The 21631-nt window shown below is 32.3% G+C and overlaps 2 protein-coding genes across 10 annotated transcripts; both read right to left on the bottom strand.

Annotated features, from left to right (window-relative positions):
- Positions 1 to 969: 969 nt before the first annotated feature.
- Positions 970 to 13322, bottom strand: LOC131616309 (exocyst complex component SEC6-like). Of its 7 annotated transcripts, none has more exons than XM_058887603.1 (21): positions 13026 to 13321; positions 12813 to 12889; positions 12114 to 12206; positions 11239 to 11265; positions 10957 to 11067; positions 9791 to 9929; positions 9611 to 9655; positions 8691 to 8749; positions 7973 to 8081; positions 7508 to 7621; positions 7219 to 7398; positions 6438 to 6521; positions 6244 to 6330; positions 5754 to 5798; positions 4934 to 5012; positions 4394 to 4463; positions 2738 to 2825; positions 2535 to 2624; positions 2269 to 2385; positions 2015 to 2077; positions 970 to 1320 (listed from the first exon to the last, which is right to left on the bottom strand). In XM_058887603.1, the coding sequence occupies exons 1-21, from the start codon at positions 13119 to 13121 to the stop codon at positions 1123 to 1125; spliced, it is 1971 nt and encodes a 656-aa protein (XP_058743586.1). In that variant the 5' UTR covers positions 13122 to 13321; the 3' UTR covers positions 970 to 1122. The 7 variants fall into 7 exon arrangements, with proteins under 7 accessions (XP_058743586.1, XP_058743584.1, XP_058743590.1 ...); XM_058887601.1 differs by having other exon boundaries at positions 7508 to 7648; positions 13026 to 13316; XM_058887607.1 differs by having other exon boundaries at positions 7508 to 7648; positions 11239 to 12013; positions 12813 to 12869; positions 13026 to 13162.
- A 1589-nt stretch (positions 13323 to 14911) lies between these two features.
- On the bottom strand, positions 14912 to 20286 carry LOC131616310 (vacuolar protein sorting-associated protein 26A). Of its 3 annotated transcripts, none has more exons than XM_058887609.1 (12): positions 20091 to 20286; positions 19957 to 19993; positions 19785 to 19859; positions 18634 to 18708; positions 18428 to 18500; positions 17745 to 17789; positions 17521 to 17632; positions 17307 to 17373; positions 16947 to 16991; positions 16572 to 16627; positions 16018 to 16193; positions 14912 to 15435 (listed from the first exon to the last, which is right to left on the bottom strand). In XM_058887609.1, the coding sequence occupies exons 2-12, from the start codon at positions 19957 to 19959 to the stop codon at positions 15257 to 15259; spliced, it is 906 nt and encodes a 301-aa protein (XP_058743592.1). In that variant the 5' UTR covers positions 19960 to 19993; positions 20091 to 20286; the 3' UTR covers positions 14912 to 15256. The 3 variants fall into 3 exon arrangements, with proteins under 3 accessions (XP_058743592.1, XP_058743594.1, XP_058743593.1); XM_058887611.1 differs by having other exon boundaries at positions 20095 to 20286; XM_058887610.1 differs by having other exon boundaries at positions 20126 to 20284.
- Positions 20287 to 21631: the final 1345 nt, after the last annotated feature.

Here is a 21631-nt window from a genome sequence, read left to right as displayed (position 1 = left end):
CCTTGGGCTTGCAAGGCATGTATGACTTCTGATAAAGTGATCTAACAAAGATCCTTTGTGTTCTCTAAAAAAACTAGAGATGCTTCATTTCTTTCTGATACTATAACTAAAACAATTCTACAATTATGGAATCAGCAAAGTTAGTATCGATTAATCTAATTTTATTTGCAATAAAAAGCAATTTGTTTAAGTATTCTTTGATTGTCTCTTTTTTATTCTTTGCAATTCAAATTCTTTCATTAAATTCTTCACTTACACACTTCAAATTCTATCATTAAATTCAACACTTACATGCTTCAAATTCTCCTATCTCCTTCATATTCTTCCTTCAAAGAGTTCCATATTGTTTTTGGTATTTTGAGGGTCATGATTATAGTAAAAACAATTTCTAAAACACCAAAAAAAAATATGATCTTGCCATTATCTTCCTTATTTTTTTTTTCTCCTTGTGATATTTTATCTAAAACATAGTAAGATTATTTTGCCGTTGAGGAATTTCATAATCCTCTTCTACAACTTCCTAAAAGTAAGACTCCATCCTTACTGCCGATCGTAGTTGTCCCATAAAAGAGAGGAACAACTTTTGAAAAACTTACATTTGTATCCATTTTTTTAAGAGAGCTCTAATATCAACAGTAGATTTTTTTTTTGAGTAAAAAAAAAGAAAAGAAAAGAGCATAGAAAGAGCGTGAAAAAGTATTGCTGCAAAGCTTACTTTTTATTTAATGAGATATTAATGTTTAAATACAAAAAAAATAAAATCCAATTGAGGAGTCTTTGAAAATCTCAATCACACATTTTTGTTCCTTGTGAAGTGAAGTTAAGAGGTGTAGTATAAGTGTACTATTGAAAAATGGCAATGAATCAACATGTAGATTGCCTTATTACTTATTGTCCTCTCTTTAAAAATTACCGACCAAATATAAGCCGGGAACTCTTTCCATCCCAAAAGCTCTTCGAAAGTAAACATTTGGATAAAAGCACTTTTATTTTCGTTCAAACGTGTACTTCTAGTGAAGTTTTTTAAAATGTGGAAAACGAGCAATGTTGCGCTCAAATATCACTCATCGTGTTTGAATCATAAATCATGAGTATGAAGGACCATCATGCCACTACACCAGCTTACTTGAATCTATTCATTACAAACTTGTACATACGGGTTAGCCCTTCGACGTGGCTATCCGCGTTTCCAATGAGTTTATGACCAAGTCCCTCTTGATCCACTTTTAAGCACTCCACCTTTGAAAAAATAAAACCTGCCTTTAAAGGTCTTGCATCAACTAGAGATCTTTCATATATCTCTTGGCAAACTTCTATGACCTGATCAACAAGAAATTGAGTTGAGAATATGGTCAAATTTATACATGACAATCTTCTAAAAATATATCTAAAAAATAGATCTTCTAAAAGTATATCAACAACAATTTACATACCATGAAATTGAGATTCAAATAGTAAATTGTAAGACTTTTTCTAAATCATGAGTTCAATCTTATTATGAATCGTAAGATACATTATCAATAAAAGTGTCGTTTTAAATAAAACACAAGTGACATAACAAAATTATAATGACAAAAGAATTCAAGATTCTAGTCAAATATCAAATCACAAAAGAAAAGTGGTTGTTTATACAAAGTTGACAAAAAAACGGGTTGACTACACTATGTTTAGGTAGTGATTCATTATAATGAATTAGGATTCGAGATGGGATTCATGTCCAAATAGATCCACACTAGTGACTCATACCGATTAGTCAATTTAGTTTTGAATTGAGATACAACTCGCATGCATCATAAGATATTGACAATCATGATATAGACGATGTTAAATGGCTAATTGTGTGGTTTGAGAAATATCTTAAGAACTTCTCAAGCACTACAAAGCAGAATAATATGCTGCAGTTCGTTGGTCAAAGCATAACCAAAGTAAAAGCTCTATTGTATTCTTATCCTGTAGTATGGAGCTACTTTTTGAATTTAGTGATAAGCAAAATTAAAAACTGATTTTTATTTACCTCAGTGGCATCTTTACAAGAAATTTCTTTTCGTCTGCCAATAAGTTTCTTGACAACTTCAGGCTATGAAAGTTGAAAACACAGATTCATCAGCTAGTACAACTCAAGGTAGATATTTTCATGCTTTTTAAATTAAATCAAAAAAACATTTTCTCTAAGCCAAAGACAAAACCGTAATGAGTTTAAAAGTCCAGAGTAAAATAAAAATAATTGAGTTCGATAAATTATTTAAATCCTATTGGGCATAAATTTACCGGGCAGTCAGGATGGTGCTCAAGTATATTTTTATAGAAGAGTGTGAAGGTATCCAGGCTCCATGCTGACGCAAGCTCCCTCAAGTTACTAAGTACACTCACTCGGTGTTCAACTTTCTAATCCAGAATGCAAAGGAAATCACAGTCAGACTCAGAAAATTGGAAGCAGCGTGCCTAGATTAACAGCTACTATTATACTGATATGGGACTGCTATAATATTCACGTTAGAGAACAACTGTAACAAAATGTCTAAAACAGAACTTACAGAAACACTAATATGTTTCCAAAAAAGGTTCACAATAAGCTCCTCGTCTAGCCTCATCCGTTCAATAGTTTCTTCCTTAATATAGTTTTTCTGCAATTAAAATTATCCGTGAAACAACTTAAGTCAAATGAACAGAGCCATGGAAGAATATACATATAAACCAATAAATAAGAACCAAAAAGTGTTTAAATAAATGAAGAGACCTGTGTTAAAAGTTTATCAACATAAACAACCACCGTTTCTTCCAGGCAAGCTTCGACGAATCTCCCAAAATATCTTTCTTCAATGTACCTTGAGTATATGAGATGTTAAAACTTTAGTTTTCTATAACAGCCAAACTTATAGAAAAACTGCTAGAAATGGGACAAGCTACACTGATTAATACAAAAATGTCAATAAAAAAGACAGAAAAGTGTAAAACTAATAAAGAGCAGGAGAAAATAAGGTTCACTCATCATAAATATTTTAGAAAAGGAAACTAAAATCTACCTATTAGGGTAAGCTACTATGTTCTAATATTGATCTACTCTAACCCGTGTAGTCCCTGCTCTATTGTATTGTATTTCTGTAACTACCTCTGACAATTGTCAGTTAGTTAGATCTGAGCTAATAATGTGTAACCCCCTCAGCAAGTCTATAAATCGGAAACTACACTTTGGTGCATTGTACCAATTCATCCAGATCAATACATAAAATTCAGTTTTCCTCTTCCAAAATTCAGTTTCCACCGTCTCAGGTAGCATTATCAGCATCTCAGAGCGTTGGTTACATTCTCCACCATCATTTCTGAAAGCTCGATTCCCTGAACTGACCTCTTATGGTGCCAACAAGTGAAATCAGTAATTAAAGATTACAAGTAATTATAAATTCACCATTTTCTGGTAAGTTCTTCAATTCCAGATAAAATTTCTACCACTAAAGACTGTAATAACATTTGCAGCTCAGTAATATCTTTTGGGAGCAAAAAGAACAGTTGCTATTGTTGTGGCTTGAATCCACAAGACGTTCACTAGAGTAGTCGGTTGTAAGCATTCTTGGCAACACTAAGATAAGATTCACACATATTTCCACGCGCACACATATCAGATTCTTGAGTAAAGACAAACAGAATATCAATGTTCTATCAATTGGTATGAGAGTCTCCTTGGTTCATAGAAGCCGGACGTGGTTCAATCAAGGAAGGAGAAGAAAATTCTTGAAGAATTCAGAGTTCGAGGAAGGAATACAAGGAGCAACATACACGAATTCCATTACTTCAAGGACTGCAAGGAAGTAGAAACTGCAACTATAAAATGGAAATTGATTTCAGCTAAATATTGGAGTGGGGTTTCCATTTTCCCCTTTTCAGGTTTGTGCAAGTTGTTGTTCACTTGTTTTCTGAATGGTGTTGGGTTTCATTGTAACAGGGTGTTGTCTCAACAGTTTACAAAGCATGCATTTATTCTAAAGTTTATAAGAATTGCACAATCTTCATCCCCTTGAGCTAGCTTTCATGGTTGAACTAGTCCTAACTCAAATTCCAAGACTTAGCTTTGAAAATGACCAATTTATTCGCTGATGCAAGTGAAAGCGAGCAGAAGAATAGTCAATTTAGTCTCATTAACATATTATCACTCTCCAATTTAGTCTCAAATTATCACTCTCCCTCCAGTTTAGTCCCTAAACTATATAAATATAATAACTAACCCCACAGTACGTGAAAATCCGTCAGTTTAGTCCCTAACATCTTAATAGGAGGGACTAAATTGAAGAAATTTATATACTTTAGGGACTGAATTGGAGAAAGTGATGGTTTAGGGTAAAAGTTGATGGTTTATTTTAAACAAGATAAAGCTAATGAGATCAGAAAATGTACTCACATTCTTACTTCAGTAAAATATCCATCAAATGTTGCAACCACCTCCTCAGTAACTTGTCCCTTACTCCATTCTGAGATACGCAAAGCAAAAGAGAAGTTGATTTTCATATTTAAGACATCAAATAAGGTTGTAAAGCAGATGATTGATTAGAGATAAAAGGAAACACGGTAAATGTATCATTTTTATATTGAATTTTACCAGTAAAACAAAATAATGCTTGAAAGGCTGAAACTGGTATAATGCATCCAATACTCAATTGTGTAGAAGCAACAATAAAGTGCTAGAAACTTAAACTATAACTGATCACATAAACACTCATAAATAGTTTGCAGTTAATTACATCCTAATATTCAACGGAATACATTTCCTTTTCAAGCAGAAGAATTTATTAGATAACAAAACAAAGTTCAAGAATAATGAATTCTTCCAACAAACAAAAAAGGAGGTCACTATTGTTAAAACTAGTAGCATGAACCCAAACGGAAGTCATAAACCCACACAAAACAGAAGACAACTAAGTGATTGTAAACAATGTTTTACCTTTCTGGTATAGCTTGACTAGCAGATCCTGAACTACAGGATCTTCAAATATCACGCTTGTAATTTGATCAACAGCTTCCTATCACCATGAAGAAATTTCAAATGATCAGACAATTGTAGGCTGAAGATTGAGTTCTCTAGGATCTCGAAGCTACACTAGGGAGATGACTGTTATTAAACAAGGGTGAAAGTTAACTATGGAAGCTTTTTCCTAGACATCCTACACTCCCATTGAAATCAATTTTCGTAAAAATAAGACAAAACTGGTTCTCTTGCAATGTAATGTCTAGATTAGAATCACATGGAAACAGAGCAAAAATTGATCAATAAGTGCATATGTTATCAAGATAAATTCAGAAAATTCCATCAAGAATAAAACTGCTTAAAGTAGGAGATGCCTGTAATTAAATGCATCATGCCAAGCTGAATAATTATGATTCAGACTATAACATGGAAACATTTTAGATCATATGCAAAGGAGCAAAAATTTATCTGTATATGCATATGTTTATGCAGATAAAATCAAAAAATTCCATCAAGAATAAACCTGCTAAAAAAGTGGGGGAAAGTGAATGTTTATTAAATGCATTACATCATAGTGAATAGTAACAGTACAGGCTGTCTAGTTTTTTTTAAAAGTATATATTTAACACATGACGGGCCTGTGAAAATCATATAGTATATACAGGGAGAATCAAATAAGCAATACTAATGTTTAGGGATCAAAAACAGTAATTGAAAAATCCTCTCTAATCTATCTCAGGAGAAGTTAAGGAAAAACATATCAATGTGAATATGGAACTTGCACACTCTTCCATACCTTAGCAACCTCAAGAAACCCCATACTGGTATCTTCAAAATTTATCTGTAATGAAATAGAAAATGTGAATATATAAACTGAATAAAAACATAGTGGTAGTTTATTATTATGGACACAAAGCCAACATAGACAGGCCCTTAAGAAATCTAGAATGTTATACTACAACTTACAAGAAGGCCAACATATCTTGATTCCGTTCAAAACTGTCTGTTTTAAAAGATTCTAGTATAGTATTTCTTCTAGAGAGGGACAAACAGTGATAAGAAAACGGAGTATCCTTTCATCATTCTAATGATGCATTAAGAATGAAAATATTGATGTTCAAACAAACTTTCGAGAATCACAATTTATATTGCAGCACTTAATTATGATACTATTAAGCATCAAAAACAAACAAATGACGATCACTTCAAGAAAAAAATGTTAAACAAAAATAATGGTTACCAAATTAGTGAATCTAGGAAAAACAACAGAAAATAAATCTCCAAACCTGCTCTGCATAGTTCTGTGGAAGGGCTTCTAAAATCCCACGACTTAGCTTCAACGCAAAATCATGGCAGCGCAAATTGTTGTTAATCTATATATAATATTACACCTTATATCAACAACAACAATACATAACTATCAACTGAAAACAATCCTATTTAAGACAATAAGCCAGCACTTACAAATATTTATACTAACCATAGCACATAAAGGTTTCACACCAATCTCAGAAGCTGGTCCTTTAAGTCTCTTCTTTTCGGCTGTTTGATAATCAATCATCACCTGTAAAAATTTGTGGCGTTATCTTATACTGTATTGTGCTATTAGGGGCTCTTCATGGATCTCTGGTGACACCTTACCATAATGAATATATTATTGCAATTAAAAACTTAATATCCAATTTATACCAGCTTACCTTGTATTTACAAAGAATTTAGTTTTACAACTGATAATAATCCTACAATGCACATCAGTTACATCTACATCTTGTGTGATATTACCCTATGTTATTAATCACAGATAGCTTCACATAGCACCGACCCCTAAAATGTTATAGCAGTACAGCAGATAGCAGGATAGCTGCTATTGCTAAGACTAAAAACTAGTGTATATTGTAAACATAAATATTCAGAAATAGAAAAATACACACAACTAAAGAAACCTTCTTACTCAATAATTAAAGAACCTAAAGTACTGAGCAAAAAAACTTAAACAGAAAAGAAAAACATAACAGACCTGAACCAAAAGTAGGAAGAGCATAATAATTGTGCGCAAGAACATAACTTTACTCTTAAAAGGGTCCAATTAACATTTATACTAAACGAAAATGGTTTGGAAAAAGGCTTTGATGAATTTTGCCACGAAACCGAAATAGAAGTTTGACCCGCTATAATTGACGGCGGTTTATGAGCCAAAAGCGTCGTGCCGAACCTTACTACCACTATACTCTTCCACTAAAGCGCGCTATTGACAACATTACCTGAATACTAGCTAAGGAAATTCTGTACAACATAACATCGGCGCTATGATCTTGAACAATTTGAATTTGGTCGTCAAGTATCCTGAATAGATCAACAGCAGCTGGGGTATATAGCTTCCCGTCTTTAGTTTCCTTTGGGAGCTGTGTTTTATCTGCCTCCAAAATATTCAAGTACCATTTCTAAAAAACATTAAGAACAAAGCTCAGTCTCAGTCCTATGCAAGATTAAGTTATCCAGGGAACTCGTAGATTACCAAAGCTAAATAAATAACAAGAAAGCTAGAATTACCCTTGTTGTAGCTAGCACTCGTTCAACATATGTATTCACAAGAGGATCCATTGCACCACTCTCAGAGCACACATGGGCCAAAGACTCATCAACTCCAAGGCAAATCAGATTATCCTGATATTCAATCACCCAACCTATTACCTGCTTGTGAAAAAAGCACAAGTGTATTGTTTCCCATTAAATGTTAAGAGGGAGAAAAAAGAAAATACATTGCAGAAATGGTTAAGATTAAACTTATATGTAGCAAAGAAATATACCAAAATCCAGGAATAAAATAGAAAAATAAAATGCTTATTAGAATAGAACAATTTGTCACTTCAATGATAAATATATTAAAGAAAATGTGAAACATAAGCTTTAGCATATTAGATGAGAGAGGTTTGAGAGAAAATGTAAAATAAAACTGGTTCTGTTAAATTTCAGGAAGAAACCAGAAATACCTAAGTAACAGCTCTGGTGAAATACCTTTAATATTTCAATATTTGACAAGGCATTTTCCCTGTAGCTCAGCAATCTTAGCATCTGAATAAACCTCTCTGTGTAAACATTTACCATTAGTTGGAACATCGTATATCTGCCAAAATTGTTAAAAAGAAAATTAGAAAAAACAAATATGTAATCAAAAAAACTCTGCAAGCAAATGTTTCCTTAGAATGTACAGTATTATTCAGACAGAACCAAGGGAGCTGTAAGAAGACAAGTTACTCTCTGGGAGCTTCTACCAATGACGACAAATGGTTTTGTTAGAGAGTGTTAGTTACCTTAGTTCTTTGATTTGATGTATTCAAATTAGGGTCTTTTTTTTTATTACAAGCTGAAAACAAGTTTCCAATTCAGGCGAACTGTTGAGGGCAGAGTATATTACAATGCAAGGTGTTTGGGCTTTACCAAATAGTTATTTGCAGTGTATTAACCCAGTATGAAGGGTACAAGAGCCGTAGTAAGGTTCAAGTATTAGTATATGGGTATTCAATTAGCTTCTGACTACCAAGTAAAACATTCTGTTCTCCAAATGCCGTGCCTTTTCGAATTTTCGATTAGCTTAGACTTCTGGAAGACTCAGTTTGTAGCAAAAGGATATTACCAAAATTTATTGATATACAACACACATTATACCTAATCAGTGAAGAGATCATAGCATGACAGAAGCAGAGAAGAAGAAAAAGGTAGTATATCTAATAACCTTGGAGGAAAGTAGGGGGCTACTACATAGTCAAAAAAAATTCTGAGTTCCTCTACAATCTGTATACAACAAAAGAAACAAGGTTTCATCAGTAACAGAGGGATAAAACTGGATCTCAAGTGTAGAAAGCTAGAAATGATATGAAATTTCAAACAATGTGGAAATAATTAAATTGTAACAAAATATTAGACCTTTAAAAGAGTTATGTAATTCTTATTACCAGACACTAGTTAGTAATATAATTGAACTCACAACTTCAAAGAAAGGAAAGTGGGCGACTCAGAAATTTCCATATATTATCAAATATAATAAAATGATAGAATAAAATTTTCTGCACAACCATATGACAATTCATATGATTACGAATATTTCAAGTGAAACAGGATTCTTGTATTTCATTTGTAGGACTAACAGCTTCAAAAGAGTTCTGGAAGGGATATAGCATTAAAAATTTATAAGGGGGTATAGTATTAATTTTTCATCATTTAAGATTGAAAACAAGAAAGTATACTCTCATCTCATGTCATTTTGAATAAACATAGAAATTTATGGATTTTACAAAGAATGGGCATTAAATTTCAATTAAGTTAGTTAGTTAGTTACAGACTGTCAGTTAGTTCAGATTTACTCGCCTGCAAATAAGTGTACCTGTAATCCATTATGTTCAAAGAAAAACATTCAGATGCAGGTTCTGTCAGAAACTTTCTAGCCAATTATCAAAATTACAAAAAAGATGGCACATTTTTTGGGGCAGTTCTAGTAATCAATATGATATAAAGCTCATGATCTGATCTTAGAGACAATGATAAGGAATGATCTAGAAAAGATTAAAAGCAGGCATGTACTGCAGGAAATATTTTAAAAAATGAATTGAAAAGAGGGAAATATCAAAAGCTTAAAATTCAGCCAGTCTAACGCACCATTCGAGCTTCCTCTAAAGCTGCCTTCAGGTCCTCAAACACAAGCTGACACATAAATTAAATTTAAAGTTATGTTACATACAGAATAGCAATACTCGAGAATTGTGCAGGTGTGTGTACGAATGTCAGTGTGTCATAACCGTAAGGATGCAAGAAGAGCAGTAATACCTAGAAACGTACCTCATTAAGAAGTTTATTAAATCGCCCTTTAACTGTCTTTATAACTAGCTCATGGCATTTGTCCTCATAGCCTTTTCCCTGAACCTTCAGTTTTTGCAGTGTTAAGTTTTTTGAAGACGCCATTGCACTTTTAGATTTTCTATGATTCATTAGCATTAAAAAAAAGTAATTACAGAGAGAATGAAAGGAGACATTTTCTAGTAACTGGTTTGTGGTTAAAAAAATCATGGATTAGCCTTACAGGTAAACATAGAGACTCAAAATCTAGGAAGTACCAACTCTTCAAAATGAATCTCAAGTCAGTGTCGGTCATGTCTGCAATTAGATATTTCTCAGATTCATTTGAATGACTGAAATCTTTCAAAAACAAAAATTGAACTTTTTACCAATACAGATAGGATACCGCAATGATTATTGATGGCCATATCTTTATTCTAAGTTTTGTTCTAGGCATCCTTGTTCTAAGCTAGGATATTTATTTTCAACTTTACATTAATTTATGTTAAAAAGATTATATATTGTAACTTTATTAAATTGTGGTGTATGAATACTAGAACTTGCGTATCTACAAATGATAGAAATCCAGAAAGGTAAAGAATAGACAGCTTATGTTGTGATAGAGAGCAGGGCACAAGTCACTGCAATTCTGTTAAGTCTGTTATGGTTCTGTTATAGGCAGTTAAACTAATTAACAGTTGGTTAGCTGTTATTTATTTACTTTTCATATCGATTTGCTCACTCACTGTATATGTGACTCCTCTAAGTTCTCTTCCTGCTTCTTTCTTTCCTCACATCCTTTCATGGTATTCAGAGCTTTAAAGTTCCAGCCATGGGTCCCAAAACTATGGGTACAGAAAAGAAGAAAAAAAACACACAACAATTTCTCCCCTCAAACACTAACCCACCTACCTCCCCACCACCCCTCAATGCTGTACCAGTGAGCACTATCTGTTGAATATTTGAAATTCCGTTATGATATTATCTTATCTTATGGAAATATTCTTCGTAACTAAGAGGATAGATAATGATCAGAATAGACGATTAATCATCTCACTCAAACAAATAAAATAAAAAAAACTTTAAAATTATGTAGGATTGAGCAAGAAAACCATAAAGAGAAACAAATACTAGTATAATGGAAATCAATTCAAAATATAATAGCATACATGGTACTTCTTTGAGGATTTGTAACTGGTGCAGTTGCACCGTACTCTTCATCAGGCTTGGCTGCTTCCTCTGCAACCTGTTGATCGAGGGTTTCTTGCATTTCAACAATCCTAGAAAAGGAAAACACAGCAAAAGCAAGATTACATTAGCTTTAGAAAGAGTATAGATCCCTCTAGAAGATTTCAAGCTCCAATCGTCCAAGCTATCAACAAAAGATTGGACGAAAGAAACAAGAAATGAAAAGGAAAAAACAAGGAGGAGAAGTGAAATTGTTTAAATACCGGAAAGCATGAACCAGTGTTTGTGGACTGCAAAGACAAAGGAGAAGAAAAGTAAAATAGTAATTGGGGAGAAACTTGAGGATCTTATCACAACCAAAGCATATAACTTCGTGTTCTACAAAGCAACGCATAATAATGTACTAAAGGAATAGCATATCACAATTGAATGTGTACTTTAACAAACATAAGACTCAAATGTGTCTCTTAAAATATGGGCTAAGAGTCTAACTCAACAACACAAATATGGCTTATAAGGTGAGGATGCTTAAGTCTTATAAGCACTACAAATGTCATATCACATCTCTAGGAAATTTGGCGGCTTGGCCCTAAACTTACACCCTCAACTCAGCACACTTATGGTGTTCTACAAATGCAATGAAGGAAAATGAAGTAGCTCAATAACATAATGAAGGACTGGCTGGCCCTTGGCTGCAATTAAAGTGGATGTTCCAATACACCTCCTCATGCCCAACTACAATGACATTGAGTGTGAACAATATCGGAAACCCAACAACATATTTAAATTTTAAAATAGATTATGGTATCATTTTACAATTTAGACTTAGAGCCTAACTCAACCCTATAAAAATTGACTAGTAAGGTGAGGATTTTCAAGTCTCATAAACACTACATATGCCATATCGAGAGACAATAGTGGACTAAACCCAGCCCCACAACTCAGCAAGCTTACGGTGATGTACCACTGCAATGAAGTAACCCAATAACATGCTGCAAGAGTAGTTGCAATGAGAGGGATTTTCTATCAGTGTCCAACCTAAAGTCATAAGATAGAAGTTCAAGTAGTTTCATTAACAATATGGAATGTTATTTGAGATTCTCGTCTCTACAAAAAAAAAAAAAAAAAAAACACAAACCTTTCTTTAGAAAGTTTATAGAAATTGGAAATGTGCCCCCAGAGTGTCTTCTCAAAGGTCTCCCAAGCTCGATTCACATCTTTAACATATTTTCTGAGAGAAACACAAGAATATGACGTGGAAGAAAATATATCAAGCCTTAAAATTAAAACTACTTAAGAACGACAAAACTAACTAATTAATCATAAATCTAAAAAATAAACAACTTGTGTCGAATGATCAACATCCAAAACCAATCCATTTACATTTTTACATGTTTGACCAATAAGTAACAACTTTTGTTCTAACTGAACAGGTATTTCCAAACCAACACCACAATGATCCCTACTATTGGATGATGTTTCCACCCTAAATTTCCATTCCCAAACACACTATGATTCCATTGATTCAACACCAGTGTAGCATAATAAAGCAATTATAACTGGATTTATTGAAGTTATAGGAATCAGCAAAAATGTACTATTCTGCTACAGAATTAATAGCTAGCCTAGTATGTAATGCTAGAAGAGAAGAGACACAGCTCAATCAGTGGCAAATTTCTATATGGAATGTCCCCTGACTATCCTGACACCTCTGAAAAAAGATGTGTCTGTGTCAGTGTCGGTATTCGATACCGATACTGACACTTATAATTTCGTTTAATTTATTATTTTTTCAAATTATTACCGGTGTCCGTGTTTCTTAACTCCTTACACATACCTTAGTGCTCTAACTTCTTCCTTGCTGTGAGATCCTGCTGCAGCTTGTAATGCAAACCTATCCAGAGATTTTAACCTCTGTAAAACAAGATAACTAATAATTTTCGAAAATGCATTTTGAACAAATAGATTGAATTTTACGAAAGATTCACAGTGAAATTAGATTTGAAGTAAACGCGTCCTAAGGATTGAATTAGAGTTTGATGAAGCTAACCTCATAAGTATTGAGAATTTCTTGATCATCGGTGAAGGAATCGTTGAGAGGCTTCAATGCTGCAAGTGCTTGAGGGTTTTCAGCTGCAGACACCATAACCGTTTTTTCTGGTTTCGAGCAGAATAGAATAATTGAAAACGACGCCGAAAGGGGACAAAGTGTCAAGTCAAGTCAATATATATATGACTTGCTTTCAATAAAAACACAAGTCCACATTCTCGCAAAAGTAAAGTCACGTCTTCGATAATTATAAAAATAAATTAAATAGAAAATGACTAACAATAATTCAATTATTTATATTATAAGTTGAAAAGTCAATTAATTTTATATTTAAGTTGATACTTCAATTTTATCGGTGATAAAAGATATTTATTTAAAATTGAAAAACTACGTTTGGAAAATTGAATAGGTAATATTTCATTCTTTTCCAACGTTACTTTCTTTTTCAACTTTGCATAAATGCAGTTTTAAATTAATTTTTGTTTAATGTGTTTTTTATTTGTTGATGATATTTTTTTTATCTAATATTTATCAATGATAAATAATGAAAGTTATTTTTAGGATCGTTCCCCATTCTAGTAAAAAATCTAAATATCTCAAGAATATAATTATATACTTCTAAACGTATCATATTCACACATAATTCATTATTGAGTGAGTTAGATTCTTCTCATTCTTCTCTTTCCTTATTTCTAACATACTCTCTCAAACTCTCTCAACTCAGTTCTAACTTCTAAGTTTTTACTCTCAACATTCAATTAAATAAAGTGTTCAACATCAAACATGCATTTGGTAAATTTTTTACTTCTCTGACTTCTATAGTCATGCTTTTGTGGAAATTGAGCACTAGGTTGTGTAATAGGTAGTTTAGATATCTTAATTAGCTAAACAATGTGTTTAATATGTAGTTTAGATGAGCAATGCATTTTGATAAAGTTAGATTTTTAAGCATTTCTACCATTTTTATGCATTTTTACCATTTCTCCAATGGCAGCAACCTCTTTTTTTTTTTTTGCTGTCATATGGCAGCAACCTCTATTTTTGCCTTATCAGTCCCAAAAACACTCGGTACATGTTCTTCTAGCTTACCCATCATTTACACTAATGTTTATCGTTACTTCATACATTTAATGTAGCCTAAACGACTATATAGAAATAAAAAATATATTTAAATTTTAAAATATTTACCTAATCAAAATGATGAGAAGTAGCTTGAAAGTTTGAGATGCTGGAAACGAGAAGTTTCAATGTTGCAGAATTCCAATGAATGACGTTTGGATGAATGGATGAGAAGGTTCAATATTGTTGTAGAGCTCAAAAATTGTTTTGATAACTTTTTAAAAAAAAGGAGGAAGAGGGAAGGTCTGGCGCGGGATATGAAACATTGTCATCTGGAGAAGCATCTTAGTACCAACCACAAACTTTTGAATAAATATTATTTATAGAGATGCATCTTCGAACACATTTTTTACACATATAAAATGCATCTTCGGACGCATTTTTTACACATATAAGATGCATCTCTGGATCAAATTTAATATGTTTTTTCAATTTGGTCTTAAAAATAGCAAAAATAATTATGTCAAGAAATGTATTTCAGAACACTAGAGACATAATGGACTTTTGATGGTGGTGTGGGATAACATTGGGTGGAAAGAGTATTGCCCAATTTGTAACATTTAATTACAAAAGTAAAGAGATCCTGACTTTGAAAATAAAAAATTAACTTTAGATAGTCATTGACAAATCAAAAATTTATTGGAATCTCAACCCTTGCCAATTCAGGTTTTTGAAAAAATGTAAATATCAAAAAGAAATGAAAAAGATGTAAATTCTTAAACAAACAAAACAAGAGCCCAACAACATATTCTGTTTGTACAAAATAATTGAAAAAAAAAGACATCATTGTTTCATGAGGTAGTACAATGCATATAACAGAAACCAGAGTCTTAAATATATCAGAATAAATATTCGACCATATATGTAACACATTTTCATGAATATAAACGATCCAGCGCAGAAATAAATGCTTCCTTCGATATTGAATAACAGATCAGTCAATGTACATCATTGCAACTCTTGAATTTCAAGCATGTTTGAATACCAAACCATTTTACCCCAAGAAAAAACAGGATTCTGATTGATTCCTGAATGAGAGTTCTTCAATGTTCATCACAATCTTTATTACTATCATCAACAAACTTAATACTCATTCTCTGTATGACAATTGTTCATGAAATTTCCTCCAGCCTATACATTGTGATTTCCTGCTGCTTGAAATACCGTCTGTCCTCTTCATCAACCAACACAAGATTCAAGAAGTACTTCACACTGAATTTGTTATTAATGTTGTGATGAGTCGGTGTCAGCTCGTAAGGACTGAGGAACAGTCTGATCGGTATTGATTCACCTGTAAAACCAATCAAGCACTAATCAGTGCATAATGAAGTAGTTTTTACTTCAGGGTTAACATGTTGATGATAGTATTAACTGTTCAATTCATTTTGATGCGCGCATTGTTGTCCATGAATAGTCGAGTTGCTAATGCTGAGATCTACTCGATACATATATTTAAAGGTGAAATTTATTATGTAACAATCATCTGTTGTAGAAAGTCTCTCTGAGAGAGATTGGTATGGCTCAAGTGGCATATAATTTCTGCCTTAACCAAATGGTGTTAATGAGTTTCAGTTAATGTCATATGGGTTGGAAGTATCCAATATGGATCTCTGGCTGGAACAATCCTTGGCCAGTATCAGAAGAGAGATACTATATACTCACACTGCCAGACATTACTTACCTCTCAGACGAACTTAAGATTTTCAGGGCCCCTTTGCCCTTAAGATTTTCAGGGCCCCTTTGCCCTGAGAACCGAAGGGTTAGAATAAAAAAGAAATTAGCATTGACTAATTTGCTTTGCATGCAAACTTGAGTGGTAGCTTAAACTTTCTGTTTTGCTTTGTTTACTCATCCAATTTCAAGGTTAACCTACCTCTGACAGGAGCACCATCCATCAACTCGAATTTAGCCAATGTTTCTGTCTCCACGTGGGTGTTGGTCCCTGATCCTGTGGATTCTCGGCGTCTGATCTCAAGGTCCATGTTTTTTATCTTGATTCTGACAAGTAAGAAGTATATCTTGCCAATGATAACATCTTTCAGGTGATACCTGAAAAGTTGAAATTCTCAATAAGTATACACAAGTCTCTTGTCCTTTCACCTATAAAATATAAATAAGTTGATGAGAACAATATTCTCTTCATATATAAGACCTGTATAAGAGTTCAACAAATATATCATAGGTGCACATACCTGCCTAATTATCTAGGATCATTAATTGGTTATAGTAAAACTAAGGAACAGGTAATATGTAAGTCGGAGCAAGACTTATAGGCCGCTATAACCAAGCAAGATAAAGTAATGCGTAAATTTCATATTTCAAACTGTAAGCAGAAACACCATAGGATACCCAGTTGGTAGTAATATACGAGACATAAAAAGAAGACAAAATCTCCAGTCAAATTATCAATCAAAATATTCAACTTACTTGCTTTTGTTGTACTCAAATTCAATATGCAGACAATCTTCTATTCCAACTTCCATCTGTACAAGGTATAACGCATTGCTAAATATATAATGAGGAAATAAAAGAAGGTAATAATAAAGTTATGAGAAAAGCACATGGAAATAACTAAACTTGTCTACACTGCACATACTTTATCAATTAGTAATCGACAGAAAATGAATGATATGATGACACAACTTCACTTTTTCAGTGCTCCGGGGCAGTTATTGTGTTTAAAAGATGGAAATTAGTGATCATGTACCATTATCCCTATCACGGCTCATATCATATGATGATAATGAATTTTCTCTAGACAGCATTCAAATTTGAAATTTGACTACATATTATTGAGCTCACCTTGATGCTGTTATTAATCTGTGGAAGTGGAGAATAGTTGCGAACCTGGCCAATGAGAATAAAATAAAAATTATATGTAAGTGATGAAATGGAATAAAAAACATATCCAGATATATGCAAATATTATTTTGGATGTGGGGATAGGTGTGACATGACCATTTACACTTTTTTTGGGGTGTGGGGATACTACGCTCACGTAAAAGTTTTCAATCTACACAGCTACATCAAACATAACATTATAATTTATCCCCAAAATGCAGTAAGTTTTTTTTCACCAAAATGAAGTGATTTGATAAAATAATTCTACTTGGTGTCCCAGACCGTAAATCCCAAACTTTATTTGACTGATAGAGAACGTACCACAAAATCCTGGTACTCAACTATGCTTCCCGCATAACCACGATTAATGGTCACTTTCAAGACATACCTGGATGTTGCAAATGCATAAAAACATCACATTATATCATATTCAAGAGCCCAAACTATTATTTCCAAAGCATGTATTTCAGAAAGACTACAAAAGCATATGAATAATACTCTAACTGAGACCCATGTATCTTCCAAAATATAATACCTAAGCCTCACATTCACCCCATTGTATGTCTCATATGGCATTTCAACAGTAGAAAATTCAAATGGATACGTTTTTCTTTCATAAATTTCTCCAGGAACATCTAGTTCACGTACTGCAAAAGACAGCAAAATGAAAATTTAGTTCTCAGCTGTAAGTAATTCGGCATTAAATGAAAGGATAACTAGAAGTGTCTAGAGTATGGAAGTGAAAGAATACACAATTACCAAGGGAAGTAAAGTCATAAAAATTCCCTCTGTCAAAATACATCTCTGCACAGTGAAAAGAAATTCAAAATGAACTTTATATCAGTAATTAGTTAATAAGTAAAACATGAAGAAAATTGTATACATGAGAAAAAGTTCCGAGTAAAAGTCAAATAACAACCACGTATTTATTACAAAACATAAATGGGAAATATATTTCCTTTCCTGGTCATTACCTAAGAATAATGTAACAGTTCAGCTACAGTTCATCAAGGATCAAAGGGGGTGAGGGAAGTGAAAGAAAACATTTTTATATGGTTTTGACAAAAGTTAAATGGCAGCCTCACAGTAAGGTAACCCATATTTCTCCTATCTATAAGAAGTGATTCATGATTAACTGTAAATTCAAAGTTTTAAAAACTAGGACTGACAGCTTTCAATATTATAATAAATCAATGATGTTTTACAGAGCTGTGGATGATTATTTTATGCTTTATCACAAGTCAAATGAACTAAGTAGAAAAAACAACAATCCAGCTGACCGTTACACCTGACAAATATAAGTAGAGAATCAAGTTGGAATATCTTGCTTAAATAGTAATTTTAAAAAGAAATGATGAATAAAAACCTGGAAGCAGCATGCATACTCAATGCAAAGGCAAAGACACAAAATTGAAAATTGAAAGGATTACTCAAGTACAAACCTATTTGTCCAAGGAGCTCAACTTTTATGCCATTGTGATCAATCTTCTTCCCTTGCATTGGTTCTATTGTAATCTAAACATGGCAGCAAATACATAAATAGTAAACATAGTACAGCTCACTGAACAAAATATCAATAACTATTGCAACAATAACATCATGGGTTTAATATAAATTGAATAAAATTTTAGATAAACAGCTAATATACCTTTCCAGCAATGTTTTCTTGACTGTGGAAAAGAGGGACTGTAACTGACTGGCCATTTTCTTTTTTAAATGGAACCTTGAAAATGACAAAAAGAATGTCAACGAAATCGATCTACAAGTCACTAAAATTATAGCTAGTGAAAGATTCAAAATCATTAATAATGCGAAGATAAATATCAAATACTGTTAAAATTTCCCTACTTGCAAGGGAAAAGTGAGGACAAGGTGAAATAGAAAATTCTGAATATGTTTAAGAGAAGAAGATAGTCAGCAATATGATATTTATATACAGGATTAATACAATGTCATAATTTCTAAAGGTGCTACATTTCTCTATACACAGTGTGATACAAGGAATTCTAATGGTACATGGAAAGTACTAGTCAAACATTAATTATATTGTATTTCCATTTACCAAAACTTCCCCTCAAAATTGGAGACCACAAACTATCCAGCTTGTTATAGATACAAGAAATCCTTGATTCCCAAAGAGCTTGGGTGAGAGAATCTGCCAACTGGTCATTTGAGTTGACGAAGGATGTGAGAATTTAAGAAGTCTTCTCATAAATAAAACGGCAATCAATCTCTAAGAGCTTAATTTGTTCATGGAAGTTGGATTCGATGCAATGTCTCAATAGTTTCAATCTAACCAAATGTATACTCTTCAAGGAGTAGTTTCGACATTAAGAGTTCACATGTAGTAAGAGTCATAGCTCAATGCTTTGCTACAAACATCGGTCAAAGGAAATCAATGCCCGTAAACAGCGGCAGAATGAGAAACACACTTGATAGGGCTTTTCGGACAAAACAAAATTTGTCTGAAGCCGGCAATGCCCGTAAAAAGATCAAATGACGCCCAGAGAGACAAAACAGCCAAGACTTACTATGAAAGAACAAAGACTGTATATTACAATGGAAGCATCAAACGAGAGCGGAAATGATCAAACCCATTTGAGTCTAATAACAACTAGAGAGGAAAAATGAACTTACTCGCTCGAGTGAAAGAACAAAGCAGATATTACTATACAGAATTATAGCAATCATAACTTCCAAAGATAAAATTAATCTCATTATGTAATGAACTATATAATACTATGAGTTCTTATTCTGCTTGCAATTTCATGATTGAAATGAAATTAAACAGTGGCTCACCTGCTTACGGTTTTTTCCATCAGTAAACGAGATGAGGACATTGCATGCAGGCTTGAAAGCTCCGAGAAGATAATTCTATGATTTCACAAACACAACCAAATCAAGGTCAGAATTGATAAAAACCAAATACATACATACCCAAAACTCAAAAACCCAATTAAACAAAACTCACCATACTGTTCACAATTCAATCTACTACTATCAAGCACCTGTTGAAAACACAAATTCCCAATTATAATCAGCATGCATGCAAACCAAATCAAGATCTTTAACCCCAAAATAGACAAATCAAGATCATGAACATACCAACCAAAACCCTAAAAACAGAATTCGAGCGGTACCGTGAAGCGTGCGATCTATGGCTGAGTTAACCCTAACAGTAAACGCATCGGAGGAAGAAGGAGTTGCGGTCTCTTCTCCTCTTTCTCCTGAATTTCCAATGTTTAAACGACTTGTCGTTTAACAGATCGCTGTGTGCTTTTCTTTTTTCTTTTCCAAATTGACAATTTGTAATTTTCTGGTTTTTTGCATTAATTTATTTTGAATTGATTGTGTGAATTTAGGATAAATCCATTTTTACATAAAAAAATAAAAATAAAGAAGGTATATAGTTAAAAACGAATTTGACAAATATAATAAATATATAACCTGTTTCAGTTTTTTCAAAAATAATTTTTTTTAATATTATATATTTTTGTTAAAAAAACTTCAAATAAAAAATTATTTTAAATTTATTTTTAAAATGATATTTTAAGTATTTTATTCTTTTACTATAAATAAATTTTAATACTAGAGTTTTAAAAATATTACATAGTAAAAATTGGGTCAGGTTGATGTGCATAAGGTATATTCTTATGCATGGTGCATAAGTCTCGTACGAGTAATATTTAAATTGTTCTGAGTAACATTTTAGTTAGAAACGAGTAATAATATCATAATCCATGAATAATACATGCATTATTTGTACACATCTATTAGTTATGAGTAATTATTATTTTTTATTTAAGTTATGAGTAATTATTAATTGTGAGTAATGAGTACACTATTTTGAGTAATATTTACAGCATTCTGAGTAATATCGAATTTTAACTATTTTGAGTAATATATTCATTGTTCTGAGTAATATTTATAATATTTTAAGTAATCTGTATATTATTTTGAGTAATAAATATAATACTTTGAGTAATATAAATAATATTTAAGTATTTATGCATTGTGCATAAGAATATACTTTATGGACATCAACACATCCCATAAAAATTCATCTATAATATAAGAAAATTAATGGTTGTGGAAAAGTCCAAAATACCCTTATTTGATTTTTTGTCACCACATTAAAATTGTGGTTTCTTGGTCTTTGTACCATAAAGTTCTTAATTTTATTATTAAAATAATACAACTCTTATATTTTATCAAACTTATCACATCTCTCACTATTCTCTATTTTTTTCTCTTTCATCACTTTCTCACTTCTTTCTTCCAAAAAAAAATTTATCAATCTATAATATAAGAAAATTAATGATTGTGGAAAAGTCCAAAATATCCTTATTTGATTTTTTACCACCACATTAAAATTGTGGTTTTTTTGTCTTGGTACTATAAAGTTCTTAATTTTATTATTAAAATAATACAACTCTTATATTTTATCAAACTTATTAAATCTCTCTCTATTCTCTATTTTTTTCCTCTTTCATCACTTTCTCACTTCTTTCTTCCAAAAAAAAAAATCTATCAATCTATAATATAAGAAAATTAATGGTTGTGTAAAAGTCCAAAATATCATTATTTGATTTTTTGCCACCACATTAAAATTGTGGTTTTTTTGGTCTTTGTACCATAAAGTTCTT

The sequence above is a fragment of the Vicia villosa genome, linkage group LG7 (genome assembly GCF_029867415.1).
Source record: "Vicia villosa cultivar HV-30 ecotype Madison, WI linkage group LG7, Vvil1.0, whole genome shotgun sequence".
Taxonomy (NCBI): Eukaryota; Viridiplantae; Streptophyta; class Magnoliopsida; order Fabales; family Fabaceae; genus Vicia; species Vicia villosa.
Note: the sequence above shows the minus strand (reverse complement) of the source record. Positions and strands in the feature narration are given on the sequence as shown.